Source organism: Macaca mulatta, chromosome 20 (genome assembly GCF_049350105.2).
Source record: "Macaca mulatta isolate MMU2019108-1 chromosome 20, T2T-MMU8v2.0, whole genome shotgun sequence".
Classification (NCBI taxonomy): domain Eukaryota; kingdom Metazoa; phylum Chordata; class Mammalia; order Primates; family Cercopithecidae; genus Macaca; species Macaca mulatta.
In genome coordinates this window covers 67,313,158-67,335,996 of record NC_133425.1, presented here as the reverse complement: position 1 = coordinate 67,335,996, position 22,839 = coordinate 67,313,158, and the positions used below count along the sequence as shown (strand labels likewise).

General features: G+C 38.4%; 1 protein-coding gene and 1 long non-coding RNA gene across 10 annotated transcripts in view; one reads left to right on the top strand and one right to left on the bottom strand.

Annotated features, from left to right (window-relative positions):
• LOC114674456 (uncharacterized) overlaps positions 1-22,207 on the top strand; it is a 131,453-nt gene extending 109,246 nt beyond the window's left edge. Inside the window, exons 3-4 of the long non-coding RNA XR_013411130.1 lie at positions 20,804-20,872; positions 21,092-22,207. This is a non-coding gene — a long non-coding RNA (uncharacterized LOC114674456). The remainder of the gene's footprint in view (positions 1-20,803; positions 20,873-21,091) is intronic.
• Positions 1-22,839, bottom strand: part of LOC144337686 (uncharacterized) — a 216,629-nt gene that overhangs the window by 110,645 nt on the left and 83,145 nt on the right. For 4 of the 9 annotated variants that reach the window (XR_013411104.1, XR_013411103.1, XR_013411106.1 and 1 more), the window contains exon 4: positions 18,443-18,504. Coding sequence is in view for 1 of the 9 variants with exons in the window: in XM_077984565.1 (XP_077840691.1) it covers positions 3,856-3,889 (34 nt within the window). In the remaining 8 variants the exon portion in view is untranslated. Of the gene's footprint in view, positions 1-3,855; positions 3,890-5,850; positions 5,912-18,438; positions 18,505-22,839 lie in introns of those variants that run through there. The other 5 variants (XR_013411107.1, XR_013411102.1, XR_013411108.1 and 2 more) reach the window with 3 other exon arrangements.

The window sequence follows — 22,839 nt, the reverse complement described above, 5'->3', positions numbered from 1 at the left end:
AAAATATGAATTTGGTCTTTTAGAAAGTATTCATTTTAAAAATAATGGGCAGCTACTTAATGATAGGACATAGCATGTCAGAGAAGTCTGAGGCCATATAAGACAGTTGGATAAGATTTGACAGTGTCATTGTGTGCAGCCCAGCCAATGCAAAATGGTCAAATCAGTTTTTACCTCTTTTTTTTTTTTTTTAAATAATATGTTATCCAAGTCTTGATCTAGTCCAATGAGTAGAGGAATAGAAATTCTCCCCACCTCTCTAGGGATTCCATTCCAGAGACTAATAGATTTCACTGTCAGAAAACATTTCCCGGATTCAGTCTTAAATTTCTGTTACCTAATTTCATCCCATTACTTGACTATAAACTCTTATACTACCTTTAAAAATATCTTGACTTCTAAAATGTTTGCATCTTACAAATATTTGTAAAATGTTATAACTATACTCAGAGATGATTAAACAATATACATTTTGTTATTTTAATTTTTTAAGGATTAAAGTCTGAAGGCCATTATACATTTATTTTCCAGTCTGAACACTACTCAATTTGCTTATTTGGGGCATGTGCATGCTCCAAACTTATATTCTCTTTGTGATCTCAGCAGCACCATTTAAATAACTTTTATCTTTCAGCCACATGATGTGAAGCTTTTGCATATACAGACTAAAATCTCATTGACTGATTTTACTGCCACATTGCATTACAAGGCCATATATAATTTGCTACCACTGTCATCTCAAAGTCTCTTGGTAATACTGCTTTCCAAATACTGTATATCCTGCCAATTGAATGGCTGTGTTTCTGATTATTTTTCCCCAGATGTATTAGCTACATTTTTCCAGGTTGAATCGCATTTCATTTCCTGCCCATATTTCTAACCACTTTAGGTCCCTTTTATCTGCCCTTACTGGTTTTGTCAACACCATCCAATTTAGCATCATCTGTAAATTTAATTAACATGATGTGTATCCTCTCTTATAAATCACTAATGAAGTTTCTCTGCAATGATTTGTTTATTTTTAAAAACTCTAATGCTGCTTAATGTTTATGATCTTGCTTATAATGTTTATAATCTTAAGAATCCACCACTTTTTTGCCACTTAATATTTGTTTTATTATTTTAGGAGTGGTGCATGATAGACTAACAACAGAATCATGTTCAGGGTCACTGCTATCCTTTTTTGAATATTAGTGCTAAATTACTTTTATGATTGCTTCTGTACATAACAAAGCTTTTACTGACAATTTTCTACCCTGCTGTGTTTTTCCATAAATATGTTCTATTAATAACATCATAGAAGAACAACATTATGATGTTATTCTCATGCCCATGATGTAAAATGGTCAAAGATCCCATATTCCAAATTCTGCTGTGGAGTGAGTTTTTTAAATTTTAGATTCCAATTTACTGTGACAAGAGTTTGTTATATTAAATGAGTAAAGATAAATTTAGAATGTTTCTATTTTAAGTATTTTGGAAATGGTAAGTTGAACCAAGATCAATATGGTTCATATGAACTGAACAAGAGCTATTTTGTTCCTCTTTTATATTTGTAACTGCGATTTCTTTTGAATTTATTGGTAATTTAAAATTCTTTTGAGGTATTAAAACCTACTTTTAATTTCATTTTTATAAGGAAATACATTAGACCTCCAAAAGTATGTTTTGAAACATAATACTAGAAACAACATACATGTATCCACCACCTAGGTTAGGAAAACACCACCACCACCACCACCAGTACACCTTATCAGCTATGGAATACATTTTTCCAATTGCTTACCTCTTCTCTCCCTTAGGAGCATCTGATGCTATTAACTTTATAAAAATAATTTACTTTGTTTTGTTTATATATCTATATATGTATCCCTATAGTTAAGATGCATTTTAAAAAAATTGAATATCTCAGACATTTCAGTTATCGATTTCCATCTTACACTAATTTACTTTTTGTAAGTATTTCTCTTTTCCTACATGAATATTTTGCCATGTCTTCAATAATCTTGGAAAAAAGAATACATTCTTTTTTCTTCAATTTTTTCTTTACCTAAATCCCAGCATTAGTTTTACATACCACAGACTTTTCTTTTTCCTATTAATCCATCCTCTTAACTTACATATTTTGGGACAGTTTCTTGTACTCATTTATTGGTGTATACATATTTATAAATTGCTTATTATGGCCCAATTATGGCATATAGATCTGATTTTACATACTTAAGTCGGTAGGCATAACTTGCTTTTTCAGCCAATTTGTATATCTTATTATATTTGTTAAGAAATTAGAAAATTCTTGCGGGTACCTATGACATATATATACATACGTATGTATGTATATACATACTTATGTATATATATGTCATAGTTACTCATGGTTTTCATCCATGGTTCCTGGCTCATAACCCTCATATATATGTATATACATACATATCTCATACACATATAAGAGTTATGAGTACATATATATATACACCTATGATGTATATATAGACATGTCAAGGAGAATAACAAGGAGTAACATGCTTTTTCAGCTAATTCTTATATCTCATTATTTCTAATTTTATATAATAATTTCTAATTTTATCTAATAATTTCTATTATTAGAAATTATTTCTAATTTCTAAGGAATCCGAAAATTCTTGTGGGTACCCATGACATATATATACATACCTACATACATTAATATACATACGTATATATACATACCTATGACATATGGATATATACATCATAGGTACCCATGGTTTTCATCCATGGTTCCTGGCTTGTAACTCTCATATATATACACACACACACACACACACACACACACACACATATGTGTGTATATATATGAGAGTTATGAGTACATATATATACATACCTATGACATATGTCTACAAATGTCATAGATACCCATGGTTTTCATCCATGGTTCCTGGCTCGTAACTCTCATATACACACACACACACACACACACACACACACACACACACACACACACGTGTATATATATGAGTTATGAGTACATATATATACATACCTATGACATATGTCTACATACATCATAGATACCCATGGTTTTCATCCATGCTTCCTGGCTCATAACTCTCATAGCCCTTGTTTGTCTTTCATTATAATGTTGGGGCACTTCAGGCCTCAGGAGCAGGCTTCAGGAGCAAGCATCAGGACAGAGAATCTGTCTCTCTGGCCTTCTCCTGTCCTCCCTTTACCTGCCCAAGGCAGAACTCTGATCTGATTGTGGGTCAAAAGACCCTCATTCCAGAGAAGGTCCTGCACCATACTCTGGAGGAAGATATGCTGCACAGAGAGGCCAAGAAGAATCTAAACAGGCATTGGTAGATTTCCCCATTCAGCCTATTAATATGAGATTGTACCCTTTTTATTCAATCACATTTCATGCCTATGATTCTTCATTAAAAACCCAAGAAGTACTATCACATTTGGGATTAAGGAAAACAAAACCAAACCAAGAAGACTGGGTTCAAAGAGCTTCCAGATAACTAAACATGTGGAGGTTCCTAGATTATGGCATGCCCAGAGAGTACATGGAAGTTCCAAGCCCTTTCCCCCATTTCCTGCCCTGCACATCACTTCATGTGTGTTCTTCGTAATATCCTTTATAATAAACAAATAAACTAAAGTAAGCATTTCCCTGGGTTCTGTGAGCCGCTTGGCCAGAAGCTCCAGAGGCTTGGACTTGCCACTGGTGTGGGGAGAGGGCTCAGTTTTGGGGACTAAACCCTCAATCCATGGGATCTGATGCTATCTCTAGGTAGATCGTGCTGGAATTTAATTAGCAGACATTCAGCTGGTGTCTGCCGCTTGGTGTGTGAAAAAAAACTCCCTCACCTTTGGTCGCAGAAGACTTCTGTGTCGATGATTGCTGTGGTGGTATGAAAGCAGAGGAAAAACATGCTTAGAGAGTTTTCCCCAAACAGTACCTAAATATAAGATCTATATTTATTCCCTCATAGATTTAAACTTCTATTATTTTTAAAAATTATTATTTATTTATTTTTTGAGATGGAGTCTCTCTCTGTCACCTGGGGGGAGTACAGTGGCGTGATCTCAGCTCATTGCAACCTCCAGGGTTCAAGCAATTCTTCTGCCTCAGCCTCCCAAATAGCTGGGGCTACAGGTGCGCGCCACCACACCCAGCTAATTTTTGTATTTTTAGTAGAGACAGGGCTTCACCATGTTGGCCAGATGGTCTCGATCTCTTGACCTTGTGATCTGCCCCCCTCAGCCTCCCAAAGCCCTGGGATTAAAGGTGTGAGCCACCACGCCCAGCCTAAACTTCTATTTTTAAATATCAAATTTTTCCTATCATAATTTTTTATTCCATTTTAATTTCCATTTCTCATCTCCATATCCATAACTTTAATGTATTTCCATTTGCTAAACAAAAACTCAACTTTCATCCTTATATAGTACTGATATCACATAGTAGAAAGCTGACAAGCTGAAGGCTTTTTCATATTTTACCAGTTATCTTGTTCATACTTTTAAAATTACACTCAATTATTTAGAGAAAGATGTTCATCTCCATGTGGTTTATGATAGAAACAAAGGGAAACAATCAAAATGTCTAATAATTGGAGATCTAGCTAAATAAAATACAGTACAATCCTACAATAGAATATTAGGAACCTAATTAAAATTGGCCATTACCAGTTTTAGCCTATCAGTGAGAGTCTCTTCACCTAGTAATATCTGAGATATAAAAGCAAATGTCTCAGGGTGGTCCACAACAGTTGAGGGAAAATATGGGTTTACAAAAGCCAAGTCATTACATCTCAAGAGGGACAATTCTGTGGCACCATTCACTCCTCAGAGCTCCCTGGGGGATCAAGCTGAAGTTAGGCTTTTGAAACTTCATCTTTGCCTAGCTTCTATCCTTGCTCTTTTTCCTTCTTTTCTCATTTTCTTTTGAGAGCACTCAATAAATCACTGCACAAGAATCTCTTTCTTGAGTTCTGCTTCTAAGGGGACCCACTGACCCAAAGAATCAGTTACAGAAGTGATCCTAGAAAGCAGGCTCCTAGACTGAGATTCTGGATCACTCAGTGACTGGCTGGCTGTCGAGGACCCCAAAATTAGTGGTGTTTTTGGCATTCTGTAGCAGTAATGCAACTGCTAAAACTTGAACAGGGATGGAATACATGTAGAAAATAATGCATTGGCTTGTGCCATACTTCCAGATTTAACAGGAATGAGTTAAGTGGTAAGTATGTAAGTATTGATACAGGAGTTGAAAAGAAATTACTTGGGCAGATAGTGAGGGTATGTTAGTCCTCGGTAAGGTTTTCCTTTTAACGAAAAGCAGCCCCAAAATCATTTTTTTTTTCCTAACAAAGAGCAACCTGTAAAATTAAGCCGCAGACATAAACAAGCAAGCTGAAAGCTTGCACAGGTGAATGCCAGCAGTTGTGCGTACAGGAATATACTACCTGGGACGAGACATGTTCAATATGGTGGCTCCGTCTTCTCTTTTTGCCAGCCATGTGTACAGTAAGAAGCAGGCAAGATGGAGTCGGCCAAGTGGAAAGTTCATTTGCATAAGATTAGGGTGGGGCAACCAGCCTTCCCCATTGCTATGTAAACATCACACCTAGTCAAACCCATTTGTGAGCTCTACCTAAATCAGATGCTGCCTCCTCAAGCCTGCCTATAAAATCTGCTGCAGTCCTCCACTTTACCTTTTTCAGATGCCTCTCTCTTGCAAGAGAGAGCGAGCTTCTCTCCTCCCTCCTTTCTTCTGCCTATTTAACTTTCTACTCCTTAACCCACCCACATGTTGTTCTTAATCCTCTTGGCGTGAGACAACGAACCCCCAGTATTTACCTGACAACAATGCCGCTTCAGTATCACAGAACTGAATGGCTGTTATCGAGCACTAGTGATACTATGAAGAAAGGAAAGGATGATTAATTACCAATTCAAAACAATGTGTGAAATTCTCTTTTTTTTTTTTTGAGATGCCGTCTCGCTCTGTTTCCCAGGCTGGAGTGCAGTGGCATGATCTTGGTTCACTGCAAGCTCTGCTTCCTGGGTTCACACCATTCTCTTGCCTCAGCCTCCCGAGTAGCCGGGACTACAGGTGCCCGCTACCTCGCCCAGCTAATTTTTTGTATTTTTAGTAGAGACGGGGATTCACTGTGTTAGTCAGGATAGTCTTGATCTCCTGATTTCATGATCTGCCTGTCTTGGCCTCCTAAAGAACTGGGATTACAGGCATGAGCCACTGCACCCAGCCAACGATGTGTGAAATTCTGAGATCTTCATTTCTAAATTGTTTCATAGTAAATTAAATAATAATTAAAGAAAAGCCTCAAAAAGACATAGGAGCATGCGATAATAAAGAGTCTTAACCCAAGCCTGTCTCACAGCAAGTTTACTGTGTTAAGAGACTAACCCAAATATTATTTTCCCTGTTCCTAAACAAAAACTATGAATGTTTCTGTGCAGTATTAAAAAAAAAAGGGGGGGGGGGTGGCTGGCAAGATGGCCGAACAGGAATAGCTCCCGTCTGGAGGTGCCAGCGAGATCAATGTAGAAGGCAGGTGATTTCTGCATTTCCAACTGAGGTACCCGGCTCATCTCATTGGGACTGGTTAGACAGTGGGTGCTGTTCAAGGAGGGTGAGCCGAAACAGGGTGGGGTGTCTCCTCACTTGGGAAGCACAAGGGGTTGGGGAACTCCCTCGCCTAGCCAAGAGAAGCTGTGAGGGGCTGTGCTGTGAGGAAGAGTGCACTCTGGCCCAGATACTATGCTTTTCCCACAGTCTTCGCAACCCACAGAGCAAGAGATTCCCTCAGGTACCTACGCCACCAGGGCCCTGGGTTTCAAGGACAAAACTGGGCGACCATTTAGGCAGACACCGAGCTAGCTGCAGGAGTTTTTTTTCATACCCCAGTGGTGACTGGAATGCCAGTGAGACAGAATCGTTCACTCCCCTAGAAAGGGGGCTGAAGCCAGGGAGCCAAGTGGTCTAGCTCAGTGGATCCCAACCCCATGGAGCCCAGCAAGCTAAGATCCACTGGCTTGAAATTCTCGCTGGCAGTACAGCAGTCTGAAGTCAACCTGGGACACTCGAGCTTGGTGGGGAGAGGGGCGACTGCCATTTCTGAGGCTTGAGTAGCCCGTTTTCCCTTTACAGTGTAAACAATGTCCCGGGAAGTTTGGACTGGGCAGAGCCCACCACCACCACAAAGCCACTGTAGCCAGACTGCCTCTCTAGATTCCTCCTCTCTGGGCAGGGCATCTCTGAAAGAAAGGCAGCAGCCCCAGTCAGGGGCTTATAGATAAAACTCCCATCTCCCTGGGACAGAGCACCTGTGGGAAGGGGTGGCTGTGGGCACAGCTTCAGCAGACTTAAACGTTCCTGCCTGCCACTGAAGACAGCAGTGGACCTTCAAGCACGGTGCTCAAGCTCTGCTAAGGGACAGACTGTCTCCTAAAGTGGGTCCCTGACTCCCATGCCTCCTGACTAGGAGATACCTCCCAGCAGGGGTCAACAGACACCTCATACAGGAGACCTCAGGCTGGCATCTAGTGGGTGCCCCTCTGGGAGGAAACTTCCAGAGGAAGGAACAGGCAGCAATCTTTGCTGTTCTGCAGCCTCTGCTGGTGATACCCAGGCAAACAGGGTTTGGAGTGGACCTCCAGTAAACTCCAGCAGATCTGCAGCAGAGGGGCCTGACTATTAGAAGGAAAACTAACAAACAGAAAGGAATGGCATCAACATCAACAAAAAGGACATCCACACAGAAACCTCATCTGAAGGTCACCAACATCAAAGATCAAACGTAGATAAATCCACGAAGATGAGGAAAAACCAGCGCAAAAAGGTTGAAAATTCCAAAAACCAGAACACCTCCTCTCCTCCAAAAGATCACAACTCCTCGACAGCAAGGGAACAAAACTGGATGGAGAACGAGTTTGAGAATTTGACAGAAGTAGGCTTCAGGAGGTGGGTAATAACAAACTCCTCCGAGCTAAAGGAGTGTGTTCTAACCCAATGCAAGGAAGCTAAGAGCCTTGAAAAAAGGTTAGAGGAATTGCTAACTAGAATAACCAGTTTAGAGAAGAACATAAATGACCTGATGGAGCTGAAAAACACAGCACGAGAACTTCATGAAGCATACACAAGTATCAATAGTCAAATCAATCAAGTGGAAGAAAGAATATCAGAGAATGAAGATCAACTTAATGAAATGAAGTGTGAAGACAAGATTAGAGAACAAAAATGAAAAGGAACGGACAAAGCCTCCAAGAAATATGGGACTATGTGAAAAGACCAAATCTACATTTGATTGGTGTACCTGAAAGTAATGGGGAGAATGGAACCAAACTGGAAAATACTCTTCAGGACATTATCCAGGAGAACTTCCCCAACCTAGAAAGGCCAATATTCAAATTCAGGAAAAATAGAGAACACCATAAAGATACTCCTCGAGAAGAGCAATCCCAAGACACATAATCATCAGATTTACCAAGGTTGAAATGAAGGAAAAAATGTGGGCAGCCAGAGAGAAAGGTTGGGTTACCCACAAGGGAAGCCAATCAGACTAACAGCGGATCTCTCAGAAGAAACCCTACAAACCAGAGGAGAGTGGGGGCCAATATTCAATATTCTTAAGGAAAAGAATTTTCAACCCAGAATTTCATATCCAGCCAAACTAAGCTTCATAAGTGAAGGAGAAATAAGATCCTTTACAGACAAGCAAATGCTGAGAGGTTTTGTCACCACCAGCCTGCCTTACGAGAGCTCTGGAAGGAAGCACTAAATATGTAAAGGAAAAATTGGTACCAGCCACTGCAAAAACATACCAAATTGTAAAGACCATAGACACTATAAAGAAACTGCATCAACTAACGGGCTAAATAACCAGCTAGCATCATCATGACAGGATCAAATTCACACATAACAATATTAACCTTAAGTGTAATTGGGCTAAATGCCCCAGTTAAAAAACACAGACTGGCAAATTGGAAAAAGAGTCAAGACCCATCATTGTGCCATATCCAGAACACCCGTTGCACGTGCAAGACACACATAGGTTCAAAATAAAGGAATGCAGGAATATTTACCGAGCAAATGGAAAGCAAAAAAAAGCAGGGGTTGCAATCCTAGTCTCTGATAAACAAACTTTAAACCAACAAAGATCAAAAAGGACAAACAAGGGCATTACATAATGGTAAAGGAATCAATACAACAAGAAGAGCTAACTATCCTAAATATATATGCATCCAATATAGGAGTACCCAGATTCATCAAGCAAGTTCTTAGAGACCTACAAAGAGACTTAGACTCCCACACACTAATATTGGGAGACTTTAATACCCCACTGTCAATATTAGACAGATCAACCAGACAGAAGATTAACAAGGATATTCAGGACATGAACTCAGCTCTGGACCAAGCAGACCTAACAGACATCTACAGAACTCTCCACCCCAAATTAACAGAATATACGTTCTTCTCAGCACCGCTTCACACTTACTGTAAAATTTACCACATAATTGGAAATAAAACACTCCTCAGCAAATGCAAAAGAACGGAAATCATAAAAAACAATCTCTTGGACCACAGTGCAATCAAATTAGAACTCAGGATTAAGAAAGTCACTCAAAACTGCACAACTACATGGAAACTGAACAAACTGCTCCTGAATGACTACTGGGTAAATAATGAAATGAAGGCAGAAATAAATAAGTTATTTGAAACCAATGAGAACAAAGACACAATGTACAAAATCTCTAGGATATAGCTAAAGCAGTGGCAAGAGGGAAATTTATAGCACTAAATGCCCACAGGAGAAAGCAGCAAAGATCTAAAATTAACACCCTAACATCAAAATTAAAAGAACTAGAGAAGCAAGAGCAAACACATTCAAAAACTAGCAGAGGACAAGAAATAACTAAGATCAGAGCAGAACTGAAGGAGATAGACACACAAAAGCCCTTCAAAAAAATCAATGAATCCAGGAGGTGGTTTTTTGAAAAGATTAACAAAATAGACCGCTAGCCAGACTAATAAAGAAGAAAAGAGAGAAAAATCAAATAGACACAATAAAAAATGATAAAGGGGATATCACTACCAATCCCACAGAAATACAAACTACCATCAGAGAATACTAGAAACACTTCTATGCAAATAAACTAGAAAATCTAGAAGAAATGGATAAATTCTTGGACACATACACCCTCCCAAGTATAAACCAGGAAGAAGTCAAATCTGTGAACAGACCAATAACAAGTTCTGAAATTGAGGCAGAAATTAATAGCCTACCAACCAAAAAATGCCCAGGACCAGATGGATTCACAGCCAAATTCTACCAGAGGTACAAAGAAGAGCCGGTACCATTCCTTCTGAAACTATTCCAAACAATAGAAAAAGAGGGACTCCTAACTCATTTTATGAGGCCAGCATCATCCCGATTCCAAAACCTGGCAGAGACAAAATAAAAAAAGAGAATTTCAAGCCAATATCCCTGATGAACATTGATGCAAAAATCCTTAATAAAATACTGGCAAACTGAGTCCAGCAGCACATCAAAAAGCTTATCCACCATGATCAAGTCAGCTTCATCCTTGGAATGATACAGGGCCAGTTCAACATATACAAATCAATACACGTAATCCATACATAAACAGAACCAATGGCAAAAACCACATGATTATCTCAATGGATGCAGAAAAGGCCTTCAATAAAATTCAACATCCCTTCATGCTAAAAACTCTCAGTAAAATAGGTATTGATGGAACATATCTCAAAGTAATAAGAGCTATTTATGACAAAGCCACAGCCAATATCATACTGAATGGGCAAAAACTGGAAGCATTCCCTTTGAAAACTGGCACAAGACAGGGATGCCCTCTCTCACCACTCCTATTCAACATAGTATTGGAAGTTCTGACCAGGGCAATCAGGCAAGAGAAACATATAAAGGGTATTCAAATAGGAAGAGAGGAAGGCAAATTGTCTCTGTTTGCAGACGACATGATTGTATATTTAGAAAATCCCACTGTCTCAGCCCAAAATCTCCTTAAGCTGATAAGCAACTTCAGCAAAGTCTCAGGACACAAAATCAATGTGCAAAAGTCACAAGCATTCCTATACACCAATAATAGACAGAGAGACAAATCATGAGTGAACTCCCATTCGCAACTGCTACAAAGAGAATAAAATACCTAGGAATACAACTTACAAGGGATGTGAAGGACCTCTTCATGGAGAACTACAAACCTCTGCTTAAGTAAACAAGAGAGTACACAAACAAATGGAAAAACATTCCATGCTCATGGATAGGAAGAATCAATATTGTGAAAATGGCCATACTGCCCAAAGTAGTTTATAGATTAAATGCTATTCCCATCAAGCTACCACTGACTTTCTTCACAGAATTAGAAAAAAAACTACTTTAAATTTCATGTGGAATCAAAAAAGAGTCCGTATAGCCAAGACAATCCTAAGCAAAAAGAGCAAAGCTGGAGGCATGCTACCTGACTTCAAACTATACAACAAGGCTATAGTAACCAAAACAGCATGGTAAACCAAAAGAGATATATAAGACCAATGGAGCAGAACAGAGGTCTCAGAAATAATGCCACGCATCTATAACCATCTGATCTTTGACAAACCTGATAAAAACAAGCAGTGGGGAAATGATTCCCTATTTAATAAATGGTGTTGGGAAAACTGGCTAGCCACATGCAGAAAACAGAAACTGTACCCCTTCCTTACACTTTATACAAAAATTAACTCAAGATGGATTAAAGACTTAAATGTAAGACCTAAAACCATAAAACCCTAGAAGAAAACCTAGGCAATACTATTCAGGACATAGGCATGGGCAAAGACTTCATGACTAAAACACCAAAAGCAATGGCAACAAAACCCAAAATTGACAAACGGGATCTAATTAAACTAAAGAGCTTTTGCACAGCAAAAGAAACTATCAACAGAGTGAACAGGCAACCTAAAGAATGGGAGAAAATTTTTGCAATCTATCCATCTCACAAAGGGCTAATATCCAGAATCTACAAAGAACTTAAACAAATGTACAAGAAAGAAACAAACAACCCCATCGAAAAGTGGGAGAAGGATATGAACAGACACTTCTCAAAAGAGGACATTTATACAGCCAACAAGCATATGAAAAAAAGCTCATCACCACTGATCATTACAGAAATGCAAATCAAAACCAAAATGAGATACCATCTCATGCCACTTAGAATGACGATCATTAAAAAGTCAGAAACAACAGATGCTGGAGTGGATGTAGAGAAACAGGAATGTTTTTACACTGTTGGTGGGAGTGTAAATTAGTTCAACCGTTGTGGAAGACAGTGTGGTGATTCCTCAAGGATCTAGAACCAGAAATACCATTTGACCCAGCAATCCCATTACTGGGTATATACCCAAAGGATTATAACTCATTCTACTATAAAGACACATGCACACTATGTTTATTGCAGCACTATTCACAATAGCAGAGACTTAGAACCAACCCAAATGCCCATCAATGATAGACTGGATAAAGAAAATGTGGCACATATACATCATAGAATACTATGCAGCCATAAGGATGAGTTCATGTCCTTTGCAGGGACATGGATGAAGCTGGAAAGCATCATTCTCAGCAAACTAACACAGGCACAGAAAACCAAACACCACAGGTTCTCACTCATAAGTGGGAGTTGAACAACGAGAACACATGGACACAGCGAGGGGAACGTCACACACCGGGGCCTGTTGGCGGGTGGGGGGCTAGGAGAGGGATAGTATTAGTAGAAATACCTAATGTAGATGACGAGTTGATGGGTGCAGCAAACCACCATGGTACATGTATATCTATGTAACAAACCTGCATGTTCTGCACAGGTATCCCAAAGCTTAAAGTATAATAAAAAATAAAAAACAAAACCAGAATGGACATAGTAGCAGTTGGTAGAACCCTTACCTTGGTGTCCTGACCTGTGGAGTCAAAGCAAATATAATTAATTAGTAAAGTTCCTAAAAATGCCCCAACCATTAGTAAGTAAATGGTAAGTAAAAAATAGCAGATAGTAAGTAAAAAATAGCATTGTATCCCTAAAGGATATGCAGAGATCAGACGTACCTTCAGAAATGTAAAGTATATAGGATTAATGGTTAATTTTATATGTTAACTTGTCTGGGCCACGATGCCTAGATATTTCATCAAACACTATTCAGGATGTTTCTACGAGGGTTACTGAATGAGATTTACATTCAAATTTGTGAGCTCTGAGTAATGTAGATTGCCCTCCATCACGTGGGCAGGCCTTATCCAATCAGGAGAAGGCCTGAAGAGAACAAAAACTTTATTTCCCTGGAGCAAGAGGGAATTCTCTCTCCTACTGCTTTCAGACCTCATTTGCACATCAATTCTTCCTGGGTCTACAGCTGACTCCCTTTGCAACTCTTTTTTTTTTTTTTTTTTTTTTTTTTTAATACTTTAAGTTCTAGGGTACATGTGCATAACGTGCAGGTTTGTTACATATGTATACTTGTGCCATGTTGGTGTACTGCACCCATCAACTCGTCAGCACCCATCAACTCATCATTTACATCAGGTATAACTCCCAATGCAATCCCTTCCTATATCTCCAGCCTGCTGGGCTCCTCAATCAGATTTTGGACTGGCCCAGCCTCCACAATCACAGGAGCTAATTCCTTAAAATAAATCTCTTTATATATGCACATCTTATTGGTTTTGTTTCTCTGGAGAATTGTGAATAATATAGGCAGGTAGTCCTCATCTCATCCCCATTTAATCCACAGGTCAGATTTCTATAAAAACTGGATGAATTATGGCAGAAAACAATGAACTACTGTAAGTTTAGCCAAACAGTAATACTGAATGTAGCTGTTGTGCCAGATGTGGTATTTAGAGAAGAAACTATAATTAGTAAATTAACACGGCCTTTGGTACATACTGTGTATCTATTGATTTGGAGATTGCATTCTTTTCAATATCTATTCACAAGAAAGGAGAATCAGAGGAAGGATGCATTGAAAAAACAATATAACTTAATATATATAGAAAAAATAATATATGGTGGAATTGTCAAAGCTTTATCTGTACAGGCCAGATAGTAAATATTTTAAGCTTGGTGAGCCAAGAGGCAAAATGGAGGATATGATAAAGGCACTTATTTATATTATCCAAAAAATGCACATTTCTCAAACTTTTTATTAAGTTCAAAACATATTAATAATATTTTAGTATAATTTTTTGAAAATACAAGTCTCCTAATACGAACAGAATCCTTTTTGTGTGGAGATAACATTTTGCTAAAAATGGGGGTACAAAGTTAGTGTTCCCAATTATTAAAATTAATTGTAACGTACACCTGTTAAAGCTAATCTGTAATGAGATTTTACACATTTAATCTTTGAAAATGTCTTTAACAAAGATGATACATATTACCAAATACTGATATCAGTCATGAGCATATGATATTAATTGAGCATATTCATCAATTGGAAGGCACTCATAGAATTAGATTAGATTCTTTTCTTGATAATTGCAGTTTAACATTTCATTACATTGTATATTAATCACTTCCAATTGACAGTCAGGTGGAAGCTGCTCAATCACAAAGTTAAATGGATTTTAAACATAGAAATTTCCTTTGCACTTGAATCGAGGTCCAAAAACTCTTGCTGGAGCTGGAATTGCTTGGAAAATATATTCACTTCGAAGTCATATGAGAATGATAGATCCCACTTCTTGTTCTGATTCGAACAATGTGAGTTAACATTGAAATGACTCTACTGCAGCACATAACTGTGATTTGCTATTGAATTAATTAAAATAATTATTAAGTCTGTAGCAAAAAAAAAATTTCAGAGTCATTCATTGTCTGACATATTGGTTGAGAGAGATTCTTCTTACTTAGAAAAGTTTCAGTCTTGGCCCTGAGCTCAAAAATTCAAAATAAAACTTTACAATTACAAAGGCATTGAACTTTTGTGTGGTAAATAAATTCAGGATAGTCGGCTTCTCTTTTGGACAAAAATTCACAGAACAAATGATGTTTAAGTTGGCATAAACACTGAAGTTCACTGTTAACACTACTGGTTCAATAACACACAAAAAAGAGATTCAAATATTTTCCACAAAGTACCTGCTGATAAATAATACAATGAATAACTATGGCTTAAATATGGCTTTTGTAAATTTGTCCAACTAAGTCTTTTTCTGCTTCACATATATCCTTACCACTAACAGTTATAATACATCTTAGCAGATTCCACTTCAGGTTATACTATATTAATGTTTTTTATACATTTTGCCTGTAGTTGTCTCAAAGAGACTATTCAAGAGTCAAGGAACTCATGTGCCTTTTTCTTTTCCTTTTTTTTTTTTGGTCTTGTTTTATAACTGACCATTGGTGGTGTTTCCAGTGTCCTCAATTTTCCTTATGGAAAGGCTAACAATCTTTTAAATGCTAATTTTCTCAGGATATATATCTTCAGCTACTACAACCAAACACAATTTAATTAACTCATTATCAGTAAATGATTTTCCTTGCTTGGCTAACAAAAGCACCACTTAGGAACTTACTTTGGTGCATCCTCATTTACATTTTTTTGTTGTGTTTTGTTTTGTTTTGTTTTGAGACAAGGTCTTACCCTGTCACCCAGGCTGGAGTGCAGTGGCTCAATATCAACTCGCTGCAACCTCCACCTCTTGGGTTCAAGTGATCCTCCCACCTCAGTCTCTCAAGTAGCCGGGATTACAAGCACATGCCACCATGCCCGGGTAACTTATTTTTTTGTATTTTTTGTAGATATGGGGTTTTGCCATGTTGGCCAGGCTGGTCTCAAACTCCTAGACTCAAGTGATCCACCTGTGTCAGCCCCTCAAAATGCTGGGATTACAGGTGTGAGCCACCACACTCAGCCCATTTGTGTGTCTGTGTATGTGACTAAATTATGCTTCATGAGATATCCCATCTGAAGTTTTCTACCTTTTTTGACCACTGCTTTCCTATGAGTTGAAAACACTGTGCTGAGAGCTTAGTCTGGTAAAGTTGACATATATTATTTTAGCATAGCTATAATGTCACTGCATAATAAATACAATACTTTGACATCTAATTCAATAAAAATTATCCACATTCCATTGTGTCTTAAAAGTGTAACACTCAAATCCACTCTCTCTTTTCTTGATTTAACATAACGCATACTCACTGGTAATTTTTTAAAACACATGACAATGGTATGTGTGACTCTTGGTATGTTATTAAGTTATGACTACATCACTGAGACTTGTAGTGTGCTGTGGAAGAGTGCAAATTGAGAAGAATGTCAACATAGTGTCCATCACAACTACTTTGCCCATTGTAGCAAGAAAACCACGATAGACAATATGTAAACAAATGGGCATGAATGTGTTCTAATAAAATTTTACTTACGGACACTTAAATTTTACAAAATTTTCACATACCAGAAAATACTATTCTGACTTTTTCAAACATTTAGAATGTTTTCTAAAAAATTCTTAGCTCATGGGCTGCATAAAAAGAGGTCACAGGCCAGATGTGGCATGTGAAGCATAGTTTGTCTACTTGACATATACTGTCATGGTCCTGCTCCCAAGACTATGTTAATTCTGCCATCACAATATAGTCAAAAGGGACCTGAACTATCTGAACATTTCAAGTAACATGATATTGGTCCACTATGTTGATGGCATCATATTCATCAAAACCTGATTCACCAGAAGTACCAAATATACTGGATACTTAGCAGAAAAAAAAAAAAAAATGTACTCCAAGCAGGAAGAGACCAAACACAAAGATAGAGAATCCTGCCCCAATGATAAAGGTTTCAGGGGTCCAGTAGCATAGAACATGCTGGATCTCTTCTCCAAATTAGAAAAATGTATTGCACTTTGTACCTCCAACACAAATGAAAATGTATAAAATGTGGTAAACTTCTTCAGAACAGATGCAGTATTTGAGAATACTGCTCAGACCCACTATCAGTGGATGTGGAAGGTTGCTTCTTTTGAGGGGGGCACAGAGCATAAAGAGCTCCACATCAGGTTGACGTTATTAGATAACAGTTGTGTCACTTAGGCAGTATGATTTGGCAGATCCCATACACTGCAGGTGACAAAACCAGTCAAAGCCATTAAAGTAAAAGAAAACTACAGGCCAATACCTCTCATAAGCATACACATAAAAATCCTCAGCCAGGAACAGTGGCTCATGCCTGTATTCCCAGCACTTTGGGAGGCTGAGGCAGGAGGATCACGAGGTCAGGAGATCGAGACTATCCTGGCTAACATGGTGAAACCCTGTCTCTACTAAAAATACAAAAAATTAGCGAGGTGTTGGTGGGCCCCTGTAGTCCCAGCCACACAGGAGGCTGAAGCAGGAGAATGGCGAGAAACTGGGAGGTGCAGCTTGCAGCACCACTGCACTCTAGCCTGGGTAACAGAGTGAGACTCCGTCTCAAAAAACAAAACAAAACAAACAAACAAAAATCCTCAACAAAATATTAGCAAGTCATATCCAGAAATATATAAAAGGAATAATAAACATGACCAAGTGGGGTTTATTAGGGAATGCAAGGCTAGTTTGTTATTTAAAAATCAATCAATATAATCATCAGTCTACCAACAGTTTAAAGAAAAAAATCCACATGATCAAACCAATTGATGCAGAAAAGCACTTGACAAAACACAGGTTATTTCCATAATAAAAAGTCAGTAAACTAAGAATAGAAGGAACTTACCAGTCCTGACAAAGGGAATTTAGAGATGATCTATAGCTAATAATACCTATTAGTTAAGGACTAATTGTCTTCCTCCTAATAATGGAGACTTGACCAGGCACGGTGGTTCACGCCTGTAATCTCACTTTAGGAGGCAAAGGCGGGCGGGTCACACAAGACCAGGAGTTCAAGACCAGCCTGATCAACATGTCAAAATGCCATCTCTACAAAAAATACAAAAATTAGCTGGGCATAGTTGTAATCCCAGCTACTCAGAGAATCACTGGAACCTGGGAGGTGGAGGCTGCAGTGAGCCAAGATCGCACCAATGCATTCCAGCCTGGGTGACAGAGCAAGATTCTATCTCAAAAAAAAAAAAGAAAAAAAGAAAAAAAAAGTAATTAGATAAAGATGTACAAAATGCAATGCAGCCTGGGCAACATAGTGAGATGCTGTCTCTACAACAAAAAAAAAAAAAAGAAGAAGAAAAAGAAAAAGAAAAAACGCTGGGCATGGTGACTCACATCTGTAGTCCCAGCTAATCGGTTGGGGAATTGCTTGAGCCCAGGAAGTTGAGGCTGCAGTTACTCATGATTGCACCACTGCACTCCAGCCTGGGCAACAGACTGAGCACTAAGACCCTGTCTCAAAACAACAACAACAACAAAAAGTACTAACCAGTTTGAGCTCTTCTTGTTTCTTTGCCATTCTTGTAAGTTTTAGAATCAGCTTATCCATATCTACAAGAAAAAAAAAACAGTTGGGATTTCCTTTTCAATCTAGATGCCTTTTATTTCATTGTTTCATGAACACGCTGACCACCAGTCCTAAGGAAGTCTTACTCAAATCAATAAAGATAAAAAAAACAAAAACAAAAACCCAAAAAACCAAAACCATAAGGATTGGAGTAGAAGAAATAAAACTGTACATTCACAGAGGACACGATTGTCTCATGTAGAAAATGCGAAGAAATCTATAAAAACAAAGGACAAAAACCAACAAAACGCTAGAACTAGTAAGTGAGCAAACATGATCACTGGATACAGGTCAACACAAAATAAAATTTATTTTATGTCTCTACACTGGCAATATACAATTGGAAACTGAAATTAAAAACATAATACCATTTAGAGGCTAAGGCAGGAGGATCACTTAAGGCCAGAAGTTCAAGATAAGTCTGGGCAATAGAGCAAGACCTTATCTCTATAAAAAATTAAAAAATTAGCCAGGCATGGTGGTCTGCATCTGTAGTCCCAGCTTGCTTGGAAGGCTGAGGTAGGGAGATCACTTGAACCCAGGAGTTTGAGGCTGCAGTAGGCTATGATCTCACCATTGTACTTCAGCCTGGGTGATAGAGTGAGAACTTGTCTCTAAAATGATGATGACAATAATAAAAATAATAATGCCATTTAAATAGTTATTTTAAAATATACAGGTATTAGTGTAGCCAAACAGGTACTAATATGTATGTTGAAAACTAAAAAGTACTCATGAAAAAAATCAAAGACCTAAATAGAGACATACCATGTTCATAAAATGTAAGACTCAACTTAGTAAAGATGACAATTCTAAAATTGATCTGTAGGTTTAAACAAATGACCACATATTATATAATCGCATTTATATGAAATGTCCAGAATAAGCAAATCCATGGAGATAGAAAGTAACTTAGTAATTGCCTATGGATAGAGGGTGGCAGGGGGTTGAGGTGAATATGGGTAGGGCATTTCTTTTTGGAGGTAATGAAAATGTTCTAAAATTGATTGTAGTGATGGCTGCCCAACTCTGTGAATACACTAAATACCATTACATTTTATACTCTAAATGGGTGAATTGAATGATTTGTGAATTATATCTCAATAAAGCAGTTACAAAAAAACCCCATCAACCACTATCCATTATGTAGTTTAAAAAACCAGAAAAGCACATTTTAAAACTATATAACAACATTTGACTCAATACTGTCACTTTGAGAAAACCAAAAAAAACAGAGATATGTAAGTAATGTTTATCTATAGAAAAACTTTTACTAAATTCTCTCAGGAAAAATTAGAAATAACCTATAATTCCAGTTATACGACTATTCCAATAAATCGTGATACATTTGCATGATGAGTGTTTTAATTTTTAAGAGTTGTATAGTTCAGAAAAATGTCATGTGAAATAAACTTTACTGAAAAAAAATCCAGGTATGAAAGTATGAAATGCATAATGTATTTTTAAATTTTTATTTATCTATTTGTTACTTAGTCTCATTTTGTTGCCAGGCTGGAGTGCAGTGGTGTGATCTTGGCTCACTGCAACCTCCACCTCCTGGGTCCAGACGATTCTCCCACCTCAGCCTCCCAAGTAGTTGGGATTAAAGGTGTGTGCCACCACGCCTGGCTAAGTTTTGTATTTTTAGTACAGATGGAGTTTCACCATGTTAGCCAGGCTGGTCTCTTAACTTCTGACCTCAAATGATCCGCCTGCCTTGGCCTTCCAAAGTGCTGGGATTATAGGAGTGAGCCACTATGGCCAGCTAAAATGCATGATTTTTTTTTTTTTGAGATGGAGTTTTGCTCTTGTTGCCCAGGCTGGAGTGCAATGGTCACTGTACTTGGCTCACTGCAACCTTCGTCTCCCGGATTCAAGTGATTCTCCTGCCTCAGCCTCCCAAGTAGCTGGGATTACAGGTGCCCACTACCACGCCCACCTAATTTTTGTATTTTTAGTAGAGATGGGGTTTCACCATGCTGGCCTTGAACTCCTGACCTCAGGTGATCCGCCCACCTGAGCCTCCCAAAGTGCTGAGATTACAGGTGTGAGCCACCACGCTCGGCCAAAATGCATGATTTTTAAAATGTCTTTATGTGAAATACTTAGTAAAACCATTGGTTATTTAGACAGAAGGTTCATAGTTGTCATCTCTGAATGGTAGCACTATGAGTGATTTTTTCTTTATTCTTTTATGTTTTTAAGATTTGTATTAACAGAAATTAAATTACTTCAATAATATGAAATAAGTAACATATTATTTGGTTTTCTGTTTTAAAATAGAAGATTAAAAACTAAGAAGAACAGCAAGAGGAAGAAATAAAAGCAGCATAATGTGTTATCAATTTAAAGGTAGGTGGGAATGATTAACAGTGTCACATGTACCAGAGAGGTAGACTAGATAAAACTTGAAAAGGTCCATTAGATTTCAAACAAGGAGGTTATTGTTAACGTTCTGGCAGATTTGAGAGTGTCATAAGCCACACTATAAGAGAGTAGAATACAATGAAAAGTAAGAAAGCAGAGATAATGAGTAAATAAATTGTCTTTTTCTTTTTTTTTTTAAAGCAGCTTTCACTTAGGATGTACAAAGCTAGGAAAAAGACATCTCTCTCAAACTAACAAGAAAAGACTGACCAATGTACAAATCATAACTTTCCTTGGACTTCCTGGAGCTAAATTCACAGGGAAACAAACCAACCTGGAACCTAAGGAGAAACAAATGCCTCTAAGGAGATATACGATCTGAGCACTGACTTACTTTGGTAGGACACTAAAATAACATAGGAGAAATTAGTAAGAGGAATCCAGCTAAAGTTTTAACAAACTACTAAAGTCCAAATGTGGGCTACTGTAAAAATATAAAAACCCTGTGAACCACAGATTCATAGGGAATTTATACAAATGAACCTTTATTGAGTGCTCAAAAGATAGACCGGGGCAGAGAGGGAGACTGGAGAAAGCTTCCCTCTATGGTATAGGCTCAGAAGAGGCAAGTGGTCACCGCTGCAGGAACACCCTGATCCTTCCCTTGACAGAACACAAGCCTTAAGCCACTCAGAGAAAGGCAACAAACTATCCTAGATCTATAACATTAGAGATCTCCTAAGGGCTAGCAAGCAGCAGAATCACTAAGAAATTCCCACCCACAAGCCTCAGGTACACAAGGGCCTACCTAAGGCTCAAGTCAAACCAGGACAATACCATATCTACCTTGGTACCCACTACCAGACTAGCAAGCATCAAGCAACAAGAAAAAAAACAGTCTACTACTGAGCCAGGGACATGAAAGAAACATTCTCCGTGGTACAAGTACACAAGGAAGACTTAAACCCAAGGGTGCAGTAGTAGCACTGATAAAAATTACTCTGGCTGGCAGGGTGTGGTGGCTCATGCTTGTAATCCTAGCACTTTGGGACGCTGAGGCAGGTAGATCACTTGAGGTCAGGAGTTTTGAGACCAGCTAACATGGTGAGACTCTCAACTGTACTAAAAATACAAAAGTTATCCGGGTGTGTGGTATATGCCTGTAATCCCAGCTACTTAGGAAGCTGAGGCATGAGAACCCCTTGAACCTGGGAGGTGGCGGAGGCTGCAGTGAGCTGAGATCCCATCACTGCACTCCAGCCTGGGTGATGGAGTGAGTCTCGGTCTCAAAAAAAAAAAAAAAAAAAAAAAAAAAGAAAGAAAGAAAGAAAGAAAGAAAAACTGGCGGCCGGGCGCGGTGGCTCAGGCCTGTAATCCCAATAGTTTGGGAGGCCGAGACGGGCGGATCACGAGGTCAGGAGATCGAGACCATCCTGGCTAACACAGTGAAACCCCGTCTCTACTAAAAAAATACAAAAAACTAGCCGGGCAAGGTGGCGGGCGCCTGTAGTCCCAGCTACTCGGGAGGCTGAGGCAGGAGAATGGCCCGAACCCGGGAGGCGGAGCTTGCAGTGAGCTGAGATCCGGCCACTGCACTCCAGCCTGGGTGACAGAGCGAGACTCCGCCTCAGGAAAAAAAAAAAAAAAAAAGAAAGAAAGAAAGAAAGAAAAACTGGCAAAGTAGCCCCAACCAGGAGCCCATCTCCACTGGACCACTGATGGCATTTATTATAGAAAAATACCAAGATATGAGATTAGGGGGAAATACTACCCAGTATGAGGCTTTATATTTAACACAAAGGAGTAACTTGGAGATTGGTATAAGGTGACCTCATGAAAAAATAGTCATATTGTTGAAAGTTAGTTGTATCTTTGGAAATTATTTTTAGTAAAGAATAGAGGAGTGATGGCTTATAAACAACAGAAAGGAACTTGTAGAATCCACTCATCCC